The sequence below is a fragment of the Oncorhynchus masou genome, chromosome 25, assembly GCF_036934945.1.
Source record: "Oncorhynchus masou masou isolate Uvic2021 chromosome 25, UVic_Omas_1.1, whole genome shotgun sequence".
NCBI classification, from domain to species: Eukaryota; Metazoa; Chordata; class Actinopteri; order Salmoniformes; family Salmonidae; genus Oncorhynchus; species Oncorhynchus masou.
Window position 1 is genome coordinate 14,149,096 of NC_088236.1, and position 17,114 is coordinate 14,166,209.

Consider the following 17,114-nt stretch of genomic DNA (forward strand, 5'->3'; position numbering starts at 1 on the left):
CTGGCAAATCGTCTATTGATGTCAATGAGACAATGACTGTCAACTCTGGTCTTAGACTTTCAACGCAAGTTAGGATTCATCACAGTGACTATTACCTTAGTGTTATTCATCTCTTACCTTTAGTCCATCAGGACCACTCTGTCCGGCATCCCCATCGATCCCCATCTCACCCTGAAGGAGAGGGGGTTAAAGTACCAGTTAATAAGGCCAAACTGCCTATGGAACACTGGTCACTTAAATAATACTGTAATAATACTGTATATACTGTATTCTACTGCATTTTTGGTTAATGCCACTCCGACATTGCTCGTCCTAATATTTATGTATTTCTTAATTCCAATATTTTAGATTTGTGTGTATTGTTAGATATTACTGCACTGTTGGAGCTAGGAACACATGCATTTTGTTACACCCGCAATAACATCTACTAAATATGTGTACGTTACCAATAACATTTGATTCGATTCGATTTGATTTTTTACAAGAATCCCAAACATTGGAAGAAGAAGTGTGCTCTGGGGTACTCACCCTCTGTCCGATGAGGCCCTGCTCTCCGAGGTTTCCTGCTGGTCCGAGGGCACCCTGTCACACAGGTCAATAACAAAATGAACAAATTGACGCTTTCCATTTCAATACACTGTGTGCAACATAAATAGACTGAATCGATTACTGGAAATGTGATTACTGGAAATGTGAATATGCCCCCATTAGCTGTTGCCAAGCCAGCTACTCTTCCTGGTGTCCAAACGGCGAGTACCTTGTTGAGTATTAAAGAGTATAATCTTACCTTCTCTCCTGATTCGCCTGGTAGTCCCCACTCCCCAACCTTTCCAGTTGGACCCTGTCAGAGAACAATTACCATTCATAATCAAATTAGGGGGCAAGGCATTGGTCACTGGAGCCTGAACTAAACACATTACACCACGAGAATGGCACACTACGTCATGTAGAATAGTGTAACTCACCTTGACTCCCATCTCTCCCAGTGGACCCATAGTTCCTGGTGGCCCAGTAAGTCCCTATGGTGATAAGACAGAGCCATGGTATGATGTGATGACCGAGAGTACCAAAATACATTGGCCTGCGAAGCCCTTTGTATCCTAGGTAACTACACTGGTAAAACCAAATAAATACAGTGCAGATAAACAGCTAATGTGAGTGAAAAAAGGCAGCAAGAATAGAGTGTGAAAAAGACGTTGAGGATATACATGTGGATGGTGGAGATACGTTCATCTGGACTTGAGATGCAGACCCTCTCCTGGTGTCTTAGAACACAGAGCCAAAGCTTCTGTATGTGGTGGAAACTAGCGAATACTCAAATAGAGCTGTTTGCAGGAAGCTCAGAGTAAATAATCTTATCTTGTCCTCTCTCTCCGTATTATTTTCTCTCTCTCTCTCTCTCTCTCTCTCTCTCTCTCTCTCTCTCTCTCTCTCTCTATATATATATATATATATATATATATATGTCTCTCTCTATATATATATCTCTATGTCTCTGTCTCTCTATATATATATCTCACTCTTTATGTCTATATCTCTATATATATATATATATATATATATATCTCTCTCTCTCTCTCTCTATATATATATATATATATATATATATATATATATATATATATATATATATATATATATATATATATATATATATATATATATATATAAATATATATGTCTCTCTCTCTATATATATATAAATATTTATATATATATCTCCCTCTATGTCTCTCTCTCTCTCTATATATATATATATATATATATATATATATATATATCTCTCTATGTCTCTCTATATATATATATATCTCTCTCTATGTCTCTCTCTATATATATATATATATATCTCACTCTCTACGTCTATATATATATATATATATATATATATCTCTATATATATATATATATATGTATCTCTCTCTCTCTCTCTATATATATATATATATATATATATATATATATATATATATATACATACATATATATATATATATATATATATATATATATATATATATATATATATATATACATACATACATATCTCTCTCTCACTATGTCTCTCTCTGTCTCTCTTGTCTCTCTCTGTCTATCTTTCTCTATATATATATATATATATATGTCTTTCTGTTTCCTTCTCTCCCCCTTTTTCTCCCTCTCTCTTCCCGTTACATAATACAGGATGCAGGATGAAGCTTCCCTGGGCTGCTCAAGCAGAAGCTGCACCATTTCAGCTGACGGATTGAAGATGTACTGTAGAGACAAGTGCACACTTAAGTCTGTCCAATGCCCCTAGTCACCTCTTCTCTAAGATGTTGGTTGGGTCCAATAACCCCTTATTTCAAGCTTCACAGATCCTAACCATAGGCAGAATGATTACCAGCAGGTGTATGGAGACCTTATGGTAAACAAAGTTAGGAATAGTAATGAAATCAGACAGCTTCTTGGCTTGAAGGTGAATTATCATGCAAAACTGATGTGGCAGTAAGTGTTAAGCTCTATTGGAATTTAAATATAGGAAATAACACCCGTATCCCTGACTGGGCTGGAGACAGTTAGGCCTGGCAGGGTAAAACAACAAGATAGCGCCTACAATGGTCGCCCTTTTGCAAGCTCCCAGCCAACTGTTGTTGTGTTATTTTGTACTTTATTTGATCAGAAAGGTTCTAGTATTATTTCCTATGACCGACAAACACTTCTGGACATCAGATCGGAGATTACTCACCACAAATTCGACTTTCCGGTGTGGAATCCTCTGTCTAGACTACCCAAAGCAGTTATCTTCATCACGGAAGCCCTTTTTCCAAAAAGACCCCGCCAGAGGAGGGGTATGAGAGCTGGTGTTCTAGTCCAATTAAGGAAAAGGGCAAACCAACCTCCACACCCTAGTATATTACTAGCTAATGTACAGTCTGTTTTGCTCATGGGATATGTTCCGGGCCTCCTCTGGGAATAGCGTTGACGACTACACTCTGTCTCTGGGTGCATAGTGCATAAAGGATGTTGTTCCTACAGTGACGATAAGAACGTAACGTACCCAAACCAAAAAACTGCATACATGGCAGCATTCATGAAAAACTTAAAGAACAAACCATTGCATTTAACAACAGTAAAGTGACTGGAAACACGGACGAGTATAAACAGAATAAACAACACAGAGCCATTGTCATGGGTCCCCACTGTTCACGAGGACTGCAGGCTCCCCATCTCTGTAGCCAACATGAGTAGGACCTTCAAGCGTGTTAACCCTCGCAATACTGCCGGCCCGGATGACATCCCAAGCTGTGTCCTCAGAGCATGGGCAGACCAGCTGGCTGGAGTGTTTATGGACATTTTCAATCTCGACTATCCCAGTCTATCATCCCCACTTGCTTAAAAATGGCAAACATTGTTCCTCTACCCAAGCAAGCCAAGGTAACTGGATCCTAGACTTCCTGACGCGCTGACCCCAGGTGGTGAGGGTAGGCAACAACACCTCCACCACGCTGATTCTCAACACAGGGGCCCCCATGGAGTGTGTGCTCAGCCTTCTCCTGTGCTCCCTGTTTACCCATGACTGTGTGGCTACGCACAACTCCAACTCAATCAATAAGTTTGCTGACAACACAACAGTGGTAGGCCTGATCACCAACAACAACGACACAGTGGTGCCAAGACAATAACCTCTCTCTCAACAAAACGAAGTAGCTTATCGTGGACTACAGGAGACAGAAGAGGGAGCATGTCCCCATCCTCATCAACTGGCCGCAGTGAATAGGGTCAAGTTCCTCTGCATGCACATCACTGAGGACCTGAAATGGTCTCGCCACAACAACGCCTCTACAACCTCAGACGGCTGAAGAAATGTGGTATGTCCCCTAAGACCCTCACAAACTTCTACAGATGGACCATTGAGAGCATTCAGTAGGGCTGCATCACCACCTGGTACGGCAACTGCTCCACCCTCAAGCCCAATGCATCAACGGGTCATGCTGCCTGCCCTTGGTGACAAGGGAAGGCCAAGAAGATCATCAAGGACCTCAGTCCCGAGCCACGGACTGTTCACTCGGCTGACGCCCGACAGACGGAGACAATACAGATCCATCAAAGCCAAGACCGAGAGACTAAAAAACGGATTCAATTACCAGGCAATCAGACAGCCATCAATAGCCGTCACAAGCTATCACACACTCACACTCACAGCCAACACTGCTGTCCCATGTTGTAGAGACATTGAACCACTGGTCACTTCCCGTTTCACACTGTGTATTTAAATACTGTATCCCCGACATAGCTTTTTCTGATATTACCACTACTGTACATTGTATTTTAGTTATACTGTTTATACACACTGCATATTCATTCATATTCTGGATTCTTGACATACCTCCTAATATATCTACTGCTGTACATAGCATTCCTAGTATATCTTATGTCAATTCCCCCGGTGTACATATGTATAGATTGCATTTTGATACTGCTACAGGGCTATTTTGATACTGCTACAGGGCTATTTTGATACTGCTACAGGGCTATTTTGATACTGCTACAGGGCTATTTTGATACTGCTACAGGGCTATTTTGATACTGCTACAGGGCTATTTTGATACTGCTACAGGGCTATTTTGATACTGCTACAGGGCTATTTTGATACTGCTACAGGGTTATTTTGATACTGCTACAGAGCTATTTTGATACTGCTACAGGGCTATTTTGATACTGCTACAGGGCTATTTTGATACTGCTACAGGGCTATTTTGATACTGCTACAGGGCTATTTTGATACTGCTACAGGGCTATTTTGATACTGCTACAGAGCTATTTTGATACTGCTACAGGGCTATTTTGATACTGCTACAGAGCTATTTTGATACTGCTACAGGGCTATTTTGATACTGCTACAGGGCTATTTTGATACTGCTACAGGGCTATTTTGATACTGCTACAGGGCTATTTTGATACTGCTACAGAGCTATTTTGATACTGCTACAGGGCTATTTTGATACTGCTACAGGGCTATTTTGATACTGCTACAGGGCTATTTTGATACTGCTACAGAGCTATTTTGATACTGCTACAGGGCTATTTTGATACTGCTACAGGGCTATTTTGATACTGCTACAGAGCTATTTTGATACTGCTAGGGCTATTTTGATACTGCTACAGGGCTATTTTGATACTGCTACAGAGCTATTTTGATACTGCTACAGGGCTATTTTGATACTGCTACAGGGCTATTTTGATACTGCTACAGGGCTATTTTGATACTGCTACAGGGCTATTTTGATACTGCTACAGGGCTATTTTGATACTGCTACAGGGCTATTTTGATACTGCTACAGGGCTATTTTGATACTGCTACAGGGCTATTTTGATACTGCTACAGGGCTATTTTGATACTTCTACAGGGCTATTTTGATACTGCTACAGGGCTATTTTGATACTGCTACAGGGCTATTTTGATACTGCTACAGGGCTATTTTGATACTGCTACAGGGCTATTTTGATACTGCTACAGGGCTATTTTGATACTGCTACAGAGCTATTTTGATACTGCTACAGGGCTATTTTGATACTGCTACAGGGCTATTTTGATACTGCTACAGAGCTATTTTGATACTGCTACAGGGCTATTTTGATACTGCTACAGGGCTATTTTGATACTGCTACAGGGCTATTTTGGATGTTGATTGGATTTGCCACCTTTTTTTCTTTTTTTTGAAAAATATTTTAATTGTTTGAGATTTGACTCCATTGATAGAAGGTAAGTTTTTCAATGCACCACTATAACACCTGCTAAACAGTGTATGCGACCAATAAACTTTGATTTGATTTGGGAGATGATGCCTCAGAGTAACATTTAGAGGTAAAAGAACTTACCGGCTCTCCTGCTATTCCTTTGGCACCTGGAGCTCCTGAGGGTCCTTTGCGACCCTGGAATATTACAAACCCATTGTAAGGAATGGAGATAGTTTAGTGCAAGTCCATTTTCTACTATATCCAGTACATCCCATCCCTATGCTAGTTGGTTTCGTTACACCAATACATTACTCTTACATTCATATATAAGTGTAATGTCCAACATGCTACGCACAAGCCTCTCTTTTCCAATTGCTAATGGTTTCCCCCAACAGGTGTCCACCCTAGTCATGACTAACCTAAAACAGCACTCTGTTAGCCCAATCACTTACTGTAAATCCTTTAGGCCCAGCTTCCCCAGGCTCCCCAATATTTCCCTGGAGCAAAATAACACAGAAAGAACAAGGGTTTTAAATAATAAACACATAATATGGTAATTTAGCAGAAATATTATGGTCATTTAGCACTGCAGACACATTTATGTAAAGTGACACATGATTGACATTAATATTCAATGTGAATGTCCAATGCTGGAATCAAATCGACAGCTTTAACATTGAATCTTACCAGCATTGGACTCAACTAAATGAGCCATTGGAACCGCTGATGTAAATGTATTTACAAGTTGAATGTAGTATGAATAGGGAATTGCGTGTTTGTCAATATGCATACTACCGTGCTCCATACTCACGCTCCGAGTGCATTCTCCGAGGACATTCTCTTGGGTACATACTTGTGAGGACGAGAGTGTGGATAACGCATAAAACAAGACATTTGTGCAGCACTCCCCCTACTGTATTACCTCACGCTGAGCAGCACTCCCCCTACTGTATTACCTCACGCTGAGCAGCACTCCCCCTACTGTATTAACTCACGCTGCTCCTCCCCCTACTGTATTACCTCACGCTGAGCAGCACTCCCCCTACTGTATTACCTCACGCTGAGCAGCACTCCCCATACTGTATTGCTCCTCCCCCTACCTCACGCTGCTCCTCCCCACGCTACTGTATTACCTCATGCTGAGCAGCAGTCCCCCTACTGAGCAGCACTCCCCCTACTGTATTACCTCACGCTGAGCAGCACTCCCCCTACTGTATTACCTCACGCTGCTCAGCACTCCCCCTACTGTATTACCTCACGCTGTCCCCCTACTGTATTACCTCACGCTGAGCAGCACTCCCCCTACTGTATCACGCTGCTCCTCCCCCTACTGTATTACCTCACGCTGAGCAGCACTCCCCCTACTGTATTACCTCACGCTGAGCAGCACTCCCCCTACTACTCACGTAGCAGCACTCCCCATACTCCTCACGCTGCTCCCCCTACTGTATTACCTCACGCTGAGCAGCACTCCCCATACTGTATTACCTCACGCTGCTCCCCCATACTGTATTACCCACGCTGTATTACCTCACGCTGAGCAGCACTCCCCTACTGTATTACCTCACGCTGCTCCTCACTCCAGCACTCCCCATACTGTATTACCTCACGCTGAGCAGCACTCCCCCTACTGTATTACCTCACGCTGAGCAGCACTCCCCCCCATACTGTATTACCTCACGCTGCTCCTCCCCTACTGTATTACCTCACGCTGAGCAGCACTCCCCATACTGTATTACCTCACGCTGAGCAGCACTCCCCTGTATTACCTCACGCTACTCCCCCTACTGTATTACCTCACGCTGCAGCCTCCCCCTACTGTATTACCTCACGCTGAGCAGCACTCCCCCCCCTACTGTATTCCTCCCCCTATTGTACCTCACGCTGCTCCTCCCCCTACTGTATTACCTCACTCTGAGCAGCACTCCCCCTACTGTATTACCTCACGCTGAGCAGCACTCCCCCTACTGTATTACCAGTCCCCCTGCTGTATTACCTCACGCTGCTCAGCTCCCCCTACTGTATTACCTGCTCCTCCCCCTACTGTATTACCTCACGCTGAGCAGCACTCCCCCTGTATTACCTCACGCTGCTCCTCCCCCTACTGCAGCAGCACTCCCCCTACTCCCCACTACTGTATTACCTCACGCTGCTCCTCCCCCTACTGTATTACCTCACGCTGAGCAGCACTCCCACTCCCCCTACTGTATTATCTCACGCTGCTCCACCCCCTATTGTATTACACGCTGAGCAGCACTCCCCCTCACTACTGTCCCCATTCACTGAACTCTTCCAGCGCAATGAGCAGCACCAAACAAAATCCACAAAGCAAATGTTCTACTGACTATTACAGCTCACGTAATAATCCAACAATCAAAAAGTTTATCAAGCAAAAAAAGAGAAACAAAGAGATCTTCTGTTGAATCTGACAATTAATCTTAATGGTTGTACAGTCATCTCAAATAAAACTGTGAAGGACACTCCCCCCTACTGTTTTGAAGAACATATCAAGACCATTTCGCTGACAGCACTCCCCTACGTAACTTGTAAAAATTAGAAACTTTCTGTCCAAAAATGATGCAGAAAAATTAATCCATGCTTTTGTCACTTCTCCCCTACTTTCCGGCTACTGTAAAGCACTTAAACTTCCTCACGACTGAACCAAAAAATTTGAGCAGCACCTCCCCCTACTGTTTCATTTTACTGCTCACGCTGAGCAGCACTCCCCTACTGTATTACCTCACGCTGCTTCTGCCCCTACTGTATTACCTCACGCTGAGCAGCACTCCCCCTACTGTATTACCTCACGCTGCTCCACCTATCAATTTGGTCCTGCCGTACTGAAGACCCCTACTGTATTACCTCACGCTGAGCAGCACTCCCCTACTGGGATTCTCTGCCTCTAACCCTATACAGGGGCTGAGTCACGCTGCTCCACCCCCTGGAGGGGGTGTATTACACTCATCGCTGAGCAGCACTCAGCTTTGTCTCAGGATGGTAAGTTGGTGGTTGAAGATATCCCTCCAGTGGTGTGGGGGCTGTGCTTTGGCAAAGTTACCTCACGTGTCTGACCCCTCCTCCCCATTCACTAAACCTCTTCCAGCCAGGACAATGGCAACAATAGACACCAAACAAAATACACACAAAGCAAATGTTCATGATGACTTTGCATAACTATCAGTCAGCTACATAATGAACATTTGAACATCTTGGCCAATAATCCAACAATCAAAAGGTTTCTTCCTAGTTTATCAGCCACCGTGCAAAAATGACATAAAACTATATAAATAAATTTGATTTGATTTGATATTTGCAAAATGTAAAACGATGTCAATTCTACGTGGGTAGCTAGCTGCCAAATAAACAACAGTAGTAGTTAGCCAGTTAATGTTAGGCCTATTGACTTACTATGGGCTCGCATCTAAACATGCATATTAATACATTATGGCCAGTGGTCGATGCATCTAATATAATAATATAATAATAATATATCCCATTTAGCAGACGCTTTTGTCCAAAGCGACAGTGGTCCACTACTTTTACATATGGGTGGCCCAGTGGGAAGCACTGCATCTCAGTGAGCCACACAGGGCATCTCAGTGCTAGAGGTGTCCCTACAGACACCCTGGTTCAAATCCAAGCTGTATCACAACCAGCCGTGATTGGGAGTCCCAAAGGGCGGTGCGCAATTGACCCAGTGTTATCCGGGTTTGGCCAGTGTAGGCCGTCATTGTAAATACACATTTCTTCTTAATAACTGACTTGCTTAGTTAAATAAAATAACATAAATAAATTAACGTATTAAGATAAAATATTGTAGTTAGGTAACATGTGAATGGGAAACATTTCATTCCAAAGTCTGAGCTTATTTTCTCTTGCTTCAACTCAATTAACATGGTTTTACGCGGTTGCGGCATATTTAGGTGCATACTTTCCGTTGAGGCTCGCATCGATATGCTAATGGAGTAAGCATCCGGGTTCCCTCTGTGCTCCGTTTTGCATACTTTGATTTGGATCTCCTACACTCCTATGCTCCAATTTGGTGCACGTGGAAGGAAGTAGGTAGTATGCATTTTGAGAAACACCCATAGGCTCATCGTACTATATTATTCATTACCAGGCATGGCAAAGTAGTCATGTGAGGTAGGAAAGCATATACACAAAGGTCCATGGGTTGGACAAGGCCAATAACTGGGCAGAGTGGGAGGGTATGAGCAAAAACTGTTATTAAAAACATAACGGTCTTAAAACTGCTCATACTACATACCATCTCCCCTGGGAAGCCTAGTTTTCCTGGTGGACCATCGGGACCCTGTAGAAAAACAAATTTGGCAATGTCACTTATGGTCTTACTAACACAGACAGACACACACAGACAGACGCACACACACAATACCCAAGAACTCTTGTCTTTAAGAATGCCACAAACAGTTTACAATCATTTTAATTAAAAGTTTCCCAAAGTTGGCAAAGAAAATATCCCTAAAAGAAGATCATGTCCCAGAAAGTGTCCTTCAGATGTAGACAATAATCAAAGCAATAAAAGACTTGTGTTAAGGCACAAACAGATGCCGCATTGCAGTGTCCATGTTTTCCATTGGCTGTGGTTGGTGTGTTCACTGGGGAGTGAAGTCATAGTGTTCCGTAACTGAGGAGGTCAATGCAGCAGAACAACCAATAGTGTGACCTCTGAACTTTTAACCCCATCCTCACCTTTCCTCCAACTGACCCCTTCTCCCCAGCTGGACCGTCAGGACCCCTCGGACCCTGAAGGAGAGAGCGAGAGAGAGAGAGAGAGTGAGAGAGAGAGTGATATATATATATATGAGAGAGAGAGAGAGAGAGTGAGAGAGAGTGATATATATATATATATATGAGAGAGAGAGAGAGAGTGAGAAAGAGTGATATATATATATATATATATATATATATGAGAGAGAGAGAGAGAGAGAGAGAGGGAGAGAGAGAGAGAGAGAGAGAGAGAGAAAGTCAGGAGAGAGTAATTGAATGAATATAAAGTGTCCTCTTCTTCATGTAGAGCTCTTCAGCCAGAAAGGCGTTTAACAGCAATAAATGTGGTCTAACATAAACGTTTAAATGTTCCCATTCTACTGCAATTGTGTTAATTTGAGGAATTGCTTAAAAAAAACAATTTCATATTTTATTTAGGCACTTCCCATGAATGTGGTGGGTACCGTGGTTACAGAGAGGAAAGAGTGATTATTGGAGACAGTTTTAAACATGCGACTATGGTTGGAGACACAGAGGGAGAGGTGACTGGTCGGTGCTGTAAATGCTAGGGGTTTTCTCCGAAAGCCACTTGTGACCTATACAGTAAAATGCACACTGATGTCTCGATTCTGCTCCCATCGTCTTTCCATGATCACATGGCCACAGTATTCAGCTGAACATTGGGGACAGTGTCACACAGAGAAGCCATGACCTTTCAAATACCAACTGCTAAATCATCTGGACCGAAACAACTAGATATCAATGCCTAGGATTCCTGCAGAGAAACTCAAAATATAAGTGAACAGTTTCACAAATTTGATAAAGGAAAATGATCCATGTGCTTCAGGCATCTAGCATGGGTGCATCAAATATAAAAATCCATTCTGGCATTGAAGAAAGCATGTTCTGTGTGAAGGAGAAAAATACAGGCTTAGTCATATGCAGTGAACCAGCCTCAATGTTTGTGAGGAGAGGACATCGCTGATAGGACAGCAATTATAGGTCACTTATCCCATGTAAATTCCAGTCAGCCGTCTGATTAGGGTTGGGCAGTATGCAGATTTTCATACCTTCATACCGTTTCTATACCATACCGGGGAATACGGTATTACTGGAAGTGCACACAGGGGGCGCTATTTCAAATAGAAAAAAACGTAAATGCACAAAATAAAGGGATCTTGATCCAGGAGGGGATTGAATGTCTCTGTTGTAACCAAGAAGCTTGATCTTGACATCTAGCCACTTTGCTAGCAAGTTAGCCAACCATTTAATGCATAATTGGAGCCCTGAGCTGGATATAATTGATTTGACACATCTTATATTTGTTATAATTATTCTTAACTTAGTGTTAGTTATAAGCAGTGGCATAGCACACACCCCCGGAGTGCCCCCAACCCCCCCCCCGACATTGAAAACATACCGTTGATATTTGGAAATACCCTGGTATACAGAATAAATCGCCCAAGTCTACCTGTGATGTCGGTAAACTACTTTGTTCCATGGCACAGGACAGACTGTAACTAGACACAGTCATTCAGTTTGCTGAGTGATGCCGGTTCTCTGCTCATCTCTCTCCGCTGAGTTCATGGGAATTGAACCATCCTGTTTCTTTCGAACCCGAGATGATCGTGACGCTGACTACACTTGTCCATTCTCTACTCTGGCTATGGACGCCATGATCTGTTCTGCGTCATATACATTCGACCAGACCATGCCTTTTTGCTGAACTTCTTCTAATCAAAATCAAATCATCAAAATCAAATGTATTTATATAGCCCTTCGTACATCAGCTGATATCTCAAAGTGCTGTACAGAAACCCAGCAAGCAATGCAGCTGTTGAAGCACGTTGGCTAGGAAAAACTCCCTAGAAAGGCCAAAACCTAGTAAGAAACCTAGAGAGGAACCAGGCTATGAGGTGTGGCCAGTCCTCTTCTGGCTGTGCCGGGTGGAGATTATAACAGAACATGGCCAAGATGTTCAAACTACCATGCACATTTCTGTGAATACTATGGCTCTTGGTCTTATAGGAAGAAGAGACTGGATGTATGGTCGAGGTCAAAGATTCAAGGTGGCCAGCATGTGTTTTGTTATTGTACACATATGATTTGGGGAGATGCATCCCTTGAGGCCTGCAGAGTCATGTATAAATATAACTTAGACCAGGGGGGTTTAGAGTCAATGACAGAACTGTATACTGTACTCTCGTTGTTCCTCCTCCAGCCTCATTCAAAACCACACTTACTACGGCTGTCCAACCTCAACATACGCCAGCAAACACTCAAGTAACAAAGGAGGACTTGGACTGATGCTATATAGTAAATGGTCCAATCTGTTGTTACAGAAACTTCTGTCTCAAACAGATATATATCATCTTTGTTCCCAGTACTGCTGTGTTACTGGCCAGCCTGGGTGTCAGTCTGCTAGCCTGGGTGTCAGTCTGCTAGCCTGGGTGTCAGTCTGCTAGCCTGGGTGTCAGTCTGCTAGCCTGGGTGTCAGTCTGCTAGCCTGGGTGTCAGTCTGCTAGCCTGGGTGTCAGTCTGCTAGCCTGGGTGTCAGTCTGCTAGCCTGGGTGTCAATCTGCTAGCCTGGGTGTCAGTCTGCCAGCCTGGGTGTCAGTCTGCTAGCCTGGGTGTCAGTCTGCTAGCCTGGGTGTCAGTCTGCTAGCCTGGGTGTCAGTCTGCTAGCCTGGGTGTCAATCTGCTAGCCTGGGTGTCAGTCTGCTAGCCTGGGTGTCAGTCTGCTAGCCTGGGTGTCAGTCTGCCAGCCTGGGTGTCAGTCTGCTAGCCTGGGTGTCAGTCTGCTAGCCTGGGTGCCTGCTCTCTTGAAAACTCCTTATGGGATTGTCATAACATGTTTGGCTTGATACTAGGTCTCTGTTTGTTCCTAGGCTTGATAATGGAGTTGGCAAGATCCCAAACAGATCTGGGACCAGTTGGTGGTGGTGCTGATCTAAAAGGTATCACTGTCTGGCAAGGTTTGAGTAGATTTTGTTGCCTGTGCTTTAATAACTGATGTATATAAGGCATTATTATTTAACTTTGAAAAATGTCTGCCTCAGAACCAGCTGGTGATCGTTTCTAACACTAGTCTACTAACAGGCCTAGGCAGCCTTTGGTCACTGTCCCAATAGATGACGCTGAGGGGTATTTTCCATTTCTTAATGTGTCTTAACTGAGTTTAATTGCATTCATCTTCTATGGTTTATTTTTACAAGCCTTATTATAATTTAGTGCTAATCTAAGTTATTAAATATTCAATATGGTATTGCATAGATCATTAAATGATTTATGCAAAATGATTCCATAATATGCCTATAATTATACCACTTATGCATACTAGAGGGATCAGTCATGAAGTTGGATAGACCTTTGATTAAAGGTAACCCTTTAATCAAACTGTACAATAAAGGGTTACCAAGGGTTATTTTGTAGTTGAAGTTGTGAGACTGTGCATTGGTGTCGGGATAGTAAATCTATAGTTAGCATGCGTAGGTCTGGAAAAGTTTCCACCCACAGCGATACGAGCTTGAATTAATAAAAAATGTAGCCATAACAAATGATGGCGTGTAGAGAAAGTAGTGGATGCTGAAGGAGTACACCCTGTTCCTTACCCTCCTGCCTTTAGGCCCTCTGATCCCACCGAGACCCCTCGAACCGGCTGGACCCTGCAGGAGGAAGAACACACCACATTATATGATGGAAGGCAGCAACGTTACCACACTCACTGAGACGAGTAGCAGGACGGACTAATGAGACAGGAGCTGGGCCTACAGGATGCTAGTGAATGTAATGCATATCTATCATGACCAAAGAGCTGATCCCATGCCCCTGAAGGATATGCATTTAGTCGCACAGGAGATCCTACTGAGATGAAGCATGTCATTTTCAAAGGACACCTGGTCAGAAGAAGTAGAAGAGTATACTCTGCTGTTAACACTAATGCACTCTGCTGCTGCAGTCTCCTGCGCAGCTTGCTAAAGCATCTCTGAGTCTGACCGGCATGTCTTGCCACAACTTGTGTGATGTTGGTGCACGGCGTGAGGAGACTAAAGACATGTAAACGTGCTATAAAGGTAAAGGGTGGGAGCTGCATTAGCTTAGCCAGAGGTGCTAAAGTTTACAGCTGGCATTGCAGTACTGAGCAATCCTGACACTGATTGAGTGTCTTTCTGTCACTTCCCATCAACATCAACCAAGGTATGTGCTGTGGGGAATGTCTCCCAAACGCCTCGTGTGTACAACTGTCTTTAGTGTCTAAATGAGCGAAGATTAAACGGTATTAGTGAGGCCTCATCACAGACCTTTCTTGGCTATGTTTACGTAGCTGGATTCCAAACAAGGCAGGCAACAAACCCTTGAGGAGCCAGAATGGGTAGTAGCCTAAGAGTTTTAAGAGGCTAAGTCTGACCTTTGAAGACACTTAAACTAAACTAAAACAGACTCTATGCCAAGCTGCTGAACGTACCAAATAGAACAGGTTTTAACTTGATGTCTCATTCAGTTTGTTTACAGCAGTGATGCCTTGCTTCTAAATGCATTCTGCCATGCTGCATCTAATGCCAAACTAGAAACGATGCTATTTCAGAATAGTGCTGGTGGGATGGGGTTCATTCTTGTAGTAAATCTACAGGGCACAAGACGTTTAAAATGGTACCAAATGTTATGGGCCGGTTTCCCGGACCCAAATTAAGACTATTACATGGAATAAAAATAATCTCCACTGAAAGTTTTTTCTGGTCCAGGACTATGCTTAATCTGTGTCCGGGAAACTGGCACTAAATGTGTAAAGCTAACAGGCTTTACTTACTGGTATCCCTAGAGGTCCTGATGAACCACACTCTCCAGGAGTTCCAGGATGACCCTGACAGGCACACAGAGCAACAGCATGAAGACGTTCATCACACTTCAAACCCATTTAAAAACCCTTTCTAACATACTCTAATACTGACAGTGAACTGATGACTATTGACAATTGTTAGCTGTATTTTTAGACTGTAAGATGTGGCTGACTGAACAGTTTGGTAGTTAAGGTTACGCTCTTATGGGGGAAAAAGTGCTATCTAGAACCTAAAATAGATTTCCGGCTGTCCCCATAGGAAAATCCTTTGAAGAACCCTTTTTGGTTCCTGTCACACCCTGACCATAGTTTGCTTTGTATGTTTCTATGTTTTGTTTGGTCAGGGTGTGATATGAGTGGGCATTCTATGTTTCATGTCTAGTTTGTCTAGTTCTATGCTTGGCCTGATATGGTTCTCGATCAGAGGCAGGTGTGAGTCATTGTCTCTGATTGGGAACCATATTTAGGTAGCCTGTTTGGTGTTGGGTTTTGGTGGGTGATTGTTCCTGTTCTTGTGATAGTTTGCACCAGTTTAGGTTGTTTCGGTTTTCACGTTACGCTTTTGTATTGATTCGTGTTTCCTTTGTGTCATTAAAACATGAATCTAAATAGCCGCATTTTGGTCCGACTCTCCTTCACATGAAGAAAGCCATTACAGTTCCATGTAGAATCCTTTCCCTAGATGGTTCTACGTGGAACCCAGCATAGTTCTATCTGCAACCAAATAGGGATCTCCCTTGGGGACAGCCAAAAAACTCTTCTGGAACCCTTTTTTGTAAGAGTGTAGTGAGATCTGACATGACTGTATCTGCCTTACTCTATCGCTTCTCAATAGCTGCAGCACTGTGTCGTTATACAATGAACATCTTGAGTCAATATACTGAGAAGATCATGTAGATGCAAACAATATGGGGCTTCCAGCTGTTTGCTGCTGTGTGAAGCATTTACAATACTAGGTAATGAGTTGAGAGACCAAGAAAAGATATAAAAATAATTCATTTGGAAACTTCTGCACATTTACAGTGGGGCAAAAAAGTATTTAGTCAGCCACCAATTGTGCAAGTTCTCCCACTTAAAAAGATGAGAGAGGCCTGTAATTTTCATCATAGGTACACTTCAACTATAACAGACAAAATTAGGGAAAAAAATCCAGAAAATCACATTGTAGGATTTTTAATGAATTTATTTGCAAATTATGGTGGAAAATAAGTATTTGGTCAATAACAAAAGTTTATCTCAATACTTTGTTATATACCCTTTGTTGGCAATGACAGAGGTCAAACTTTATCTGTAAGTCTTCACAAGGTTTTCACACACTGTTGCTGGTATTTTAGCCCATTCCTCCATGCAGATCTCCTCTAGAGCAGTGATGTTTTGGGGCTGTTGCTGGGCAACACAGACTTTCAACTCCCTCCAAAGATTTTCTATGGGGTTGAGATCTGGAGACTGGCTAGACCACTCCAGGACCTTGAAATGCTTCTTACGAAGCCGCTCCTTCGTTGCCCGGGCGGTGTGTTTGGGATCATTGTCATGCTGAAAGACCCAGCCACGTTTCATCTTCAATGCCCTTGCTGATGGAAGGAGGTTTTCATTCAAAATCTCACGATACATGACCCCATTCAATCTTTCCTTGACACGGATCAGTCGTCCTGGTCCCTTTGCAGAAAAACAGCCCCAAAGCATGATGTTTCCACCCCCATGCTTCACAGTAGGTATGGTGTTCTTTGGATGCAACTCAGCATTCTTTGTCCTCCAAACACAACGAGTTGAGTTTTTACAAAAAAGTTATATTTTGGTTTCATCTGACCATATGACATTCTCCCAA

The 17,114-nt window shown here is 42.9% G+C and overlaps 1 protein-coding gene across 3 annotated transcripts in view; it reads right to left on the reverse strand.

The window, feature by feature from the left end:
- LOC135513807 (collagen alpha-1(XXVII) chain B-like) overlaps positions 1 to 17,114 on the reverse strand; it is a 113,759-nt gene that overhangs the window by 13,694 nt on the left and 82,951 nt on the right. For all 3 annotated transcript variants that reach the window (XM_064936746.1, XM_064936748.1, XM_064936747.1), the window contains exons 27-36: positions 15,260 to 15,313; positions 14,064 to 14,117; positions 10,435 to 10,488; positions 9,989 to 10,033; positions 6,174 to 6,218; positions 5,863 to 5,916; positions 966 to 1,019; positions 788 to 841; positions 529 to 582; positions 118 to 171 (exon numbers count right to left, since the gene is read on the reverse strand). In XM_064936746.1, coding sequence (XP_064792818.1) covers positions 118 to 171; positions 529 to 582; positions 788 to 841; positions 966 to 1,019; positions 5,863 to 5,916; positions 6,174 to 6,218; positions 9,989 to 10,033; positions 10,435 to 10,488; positions 14,064 to 14,117; positions 15,260 to 15,313 — 522 coding nt within the window. The remainder of the gene's footprint in view (positions 1 to 117; positions 172 to 528; positions 583 to 787; positions 842 to 965; positions 1,020 to 5,862; positions 5,917 to 6,173; positions 6,219 to 9,988; positions 10,034 to 10,434; positions 10,489 to 14,063; positions 14,118 to 15,259; positions 15,314 to 17,114) is intronic.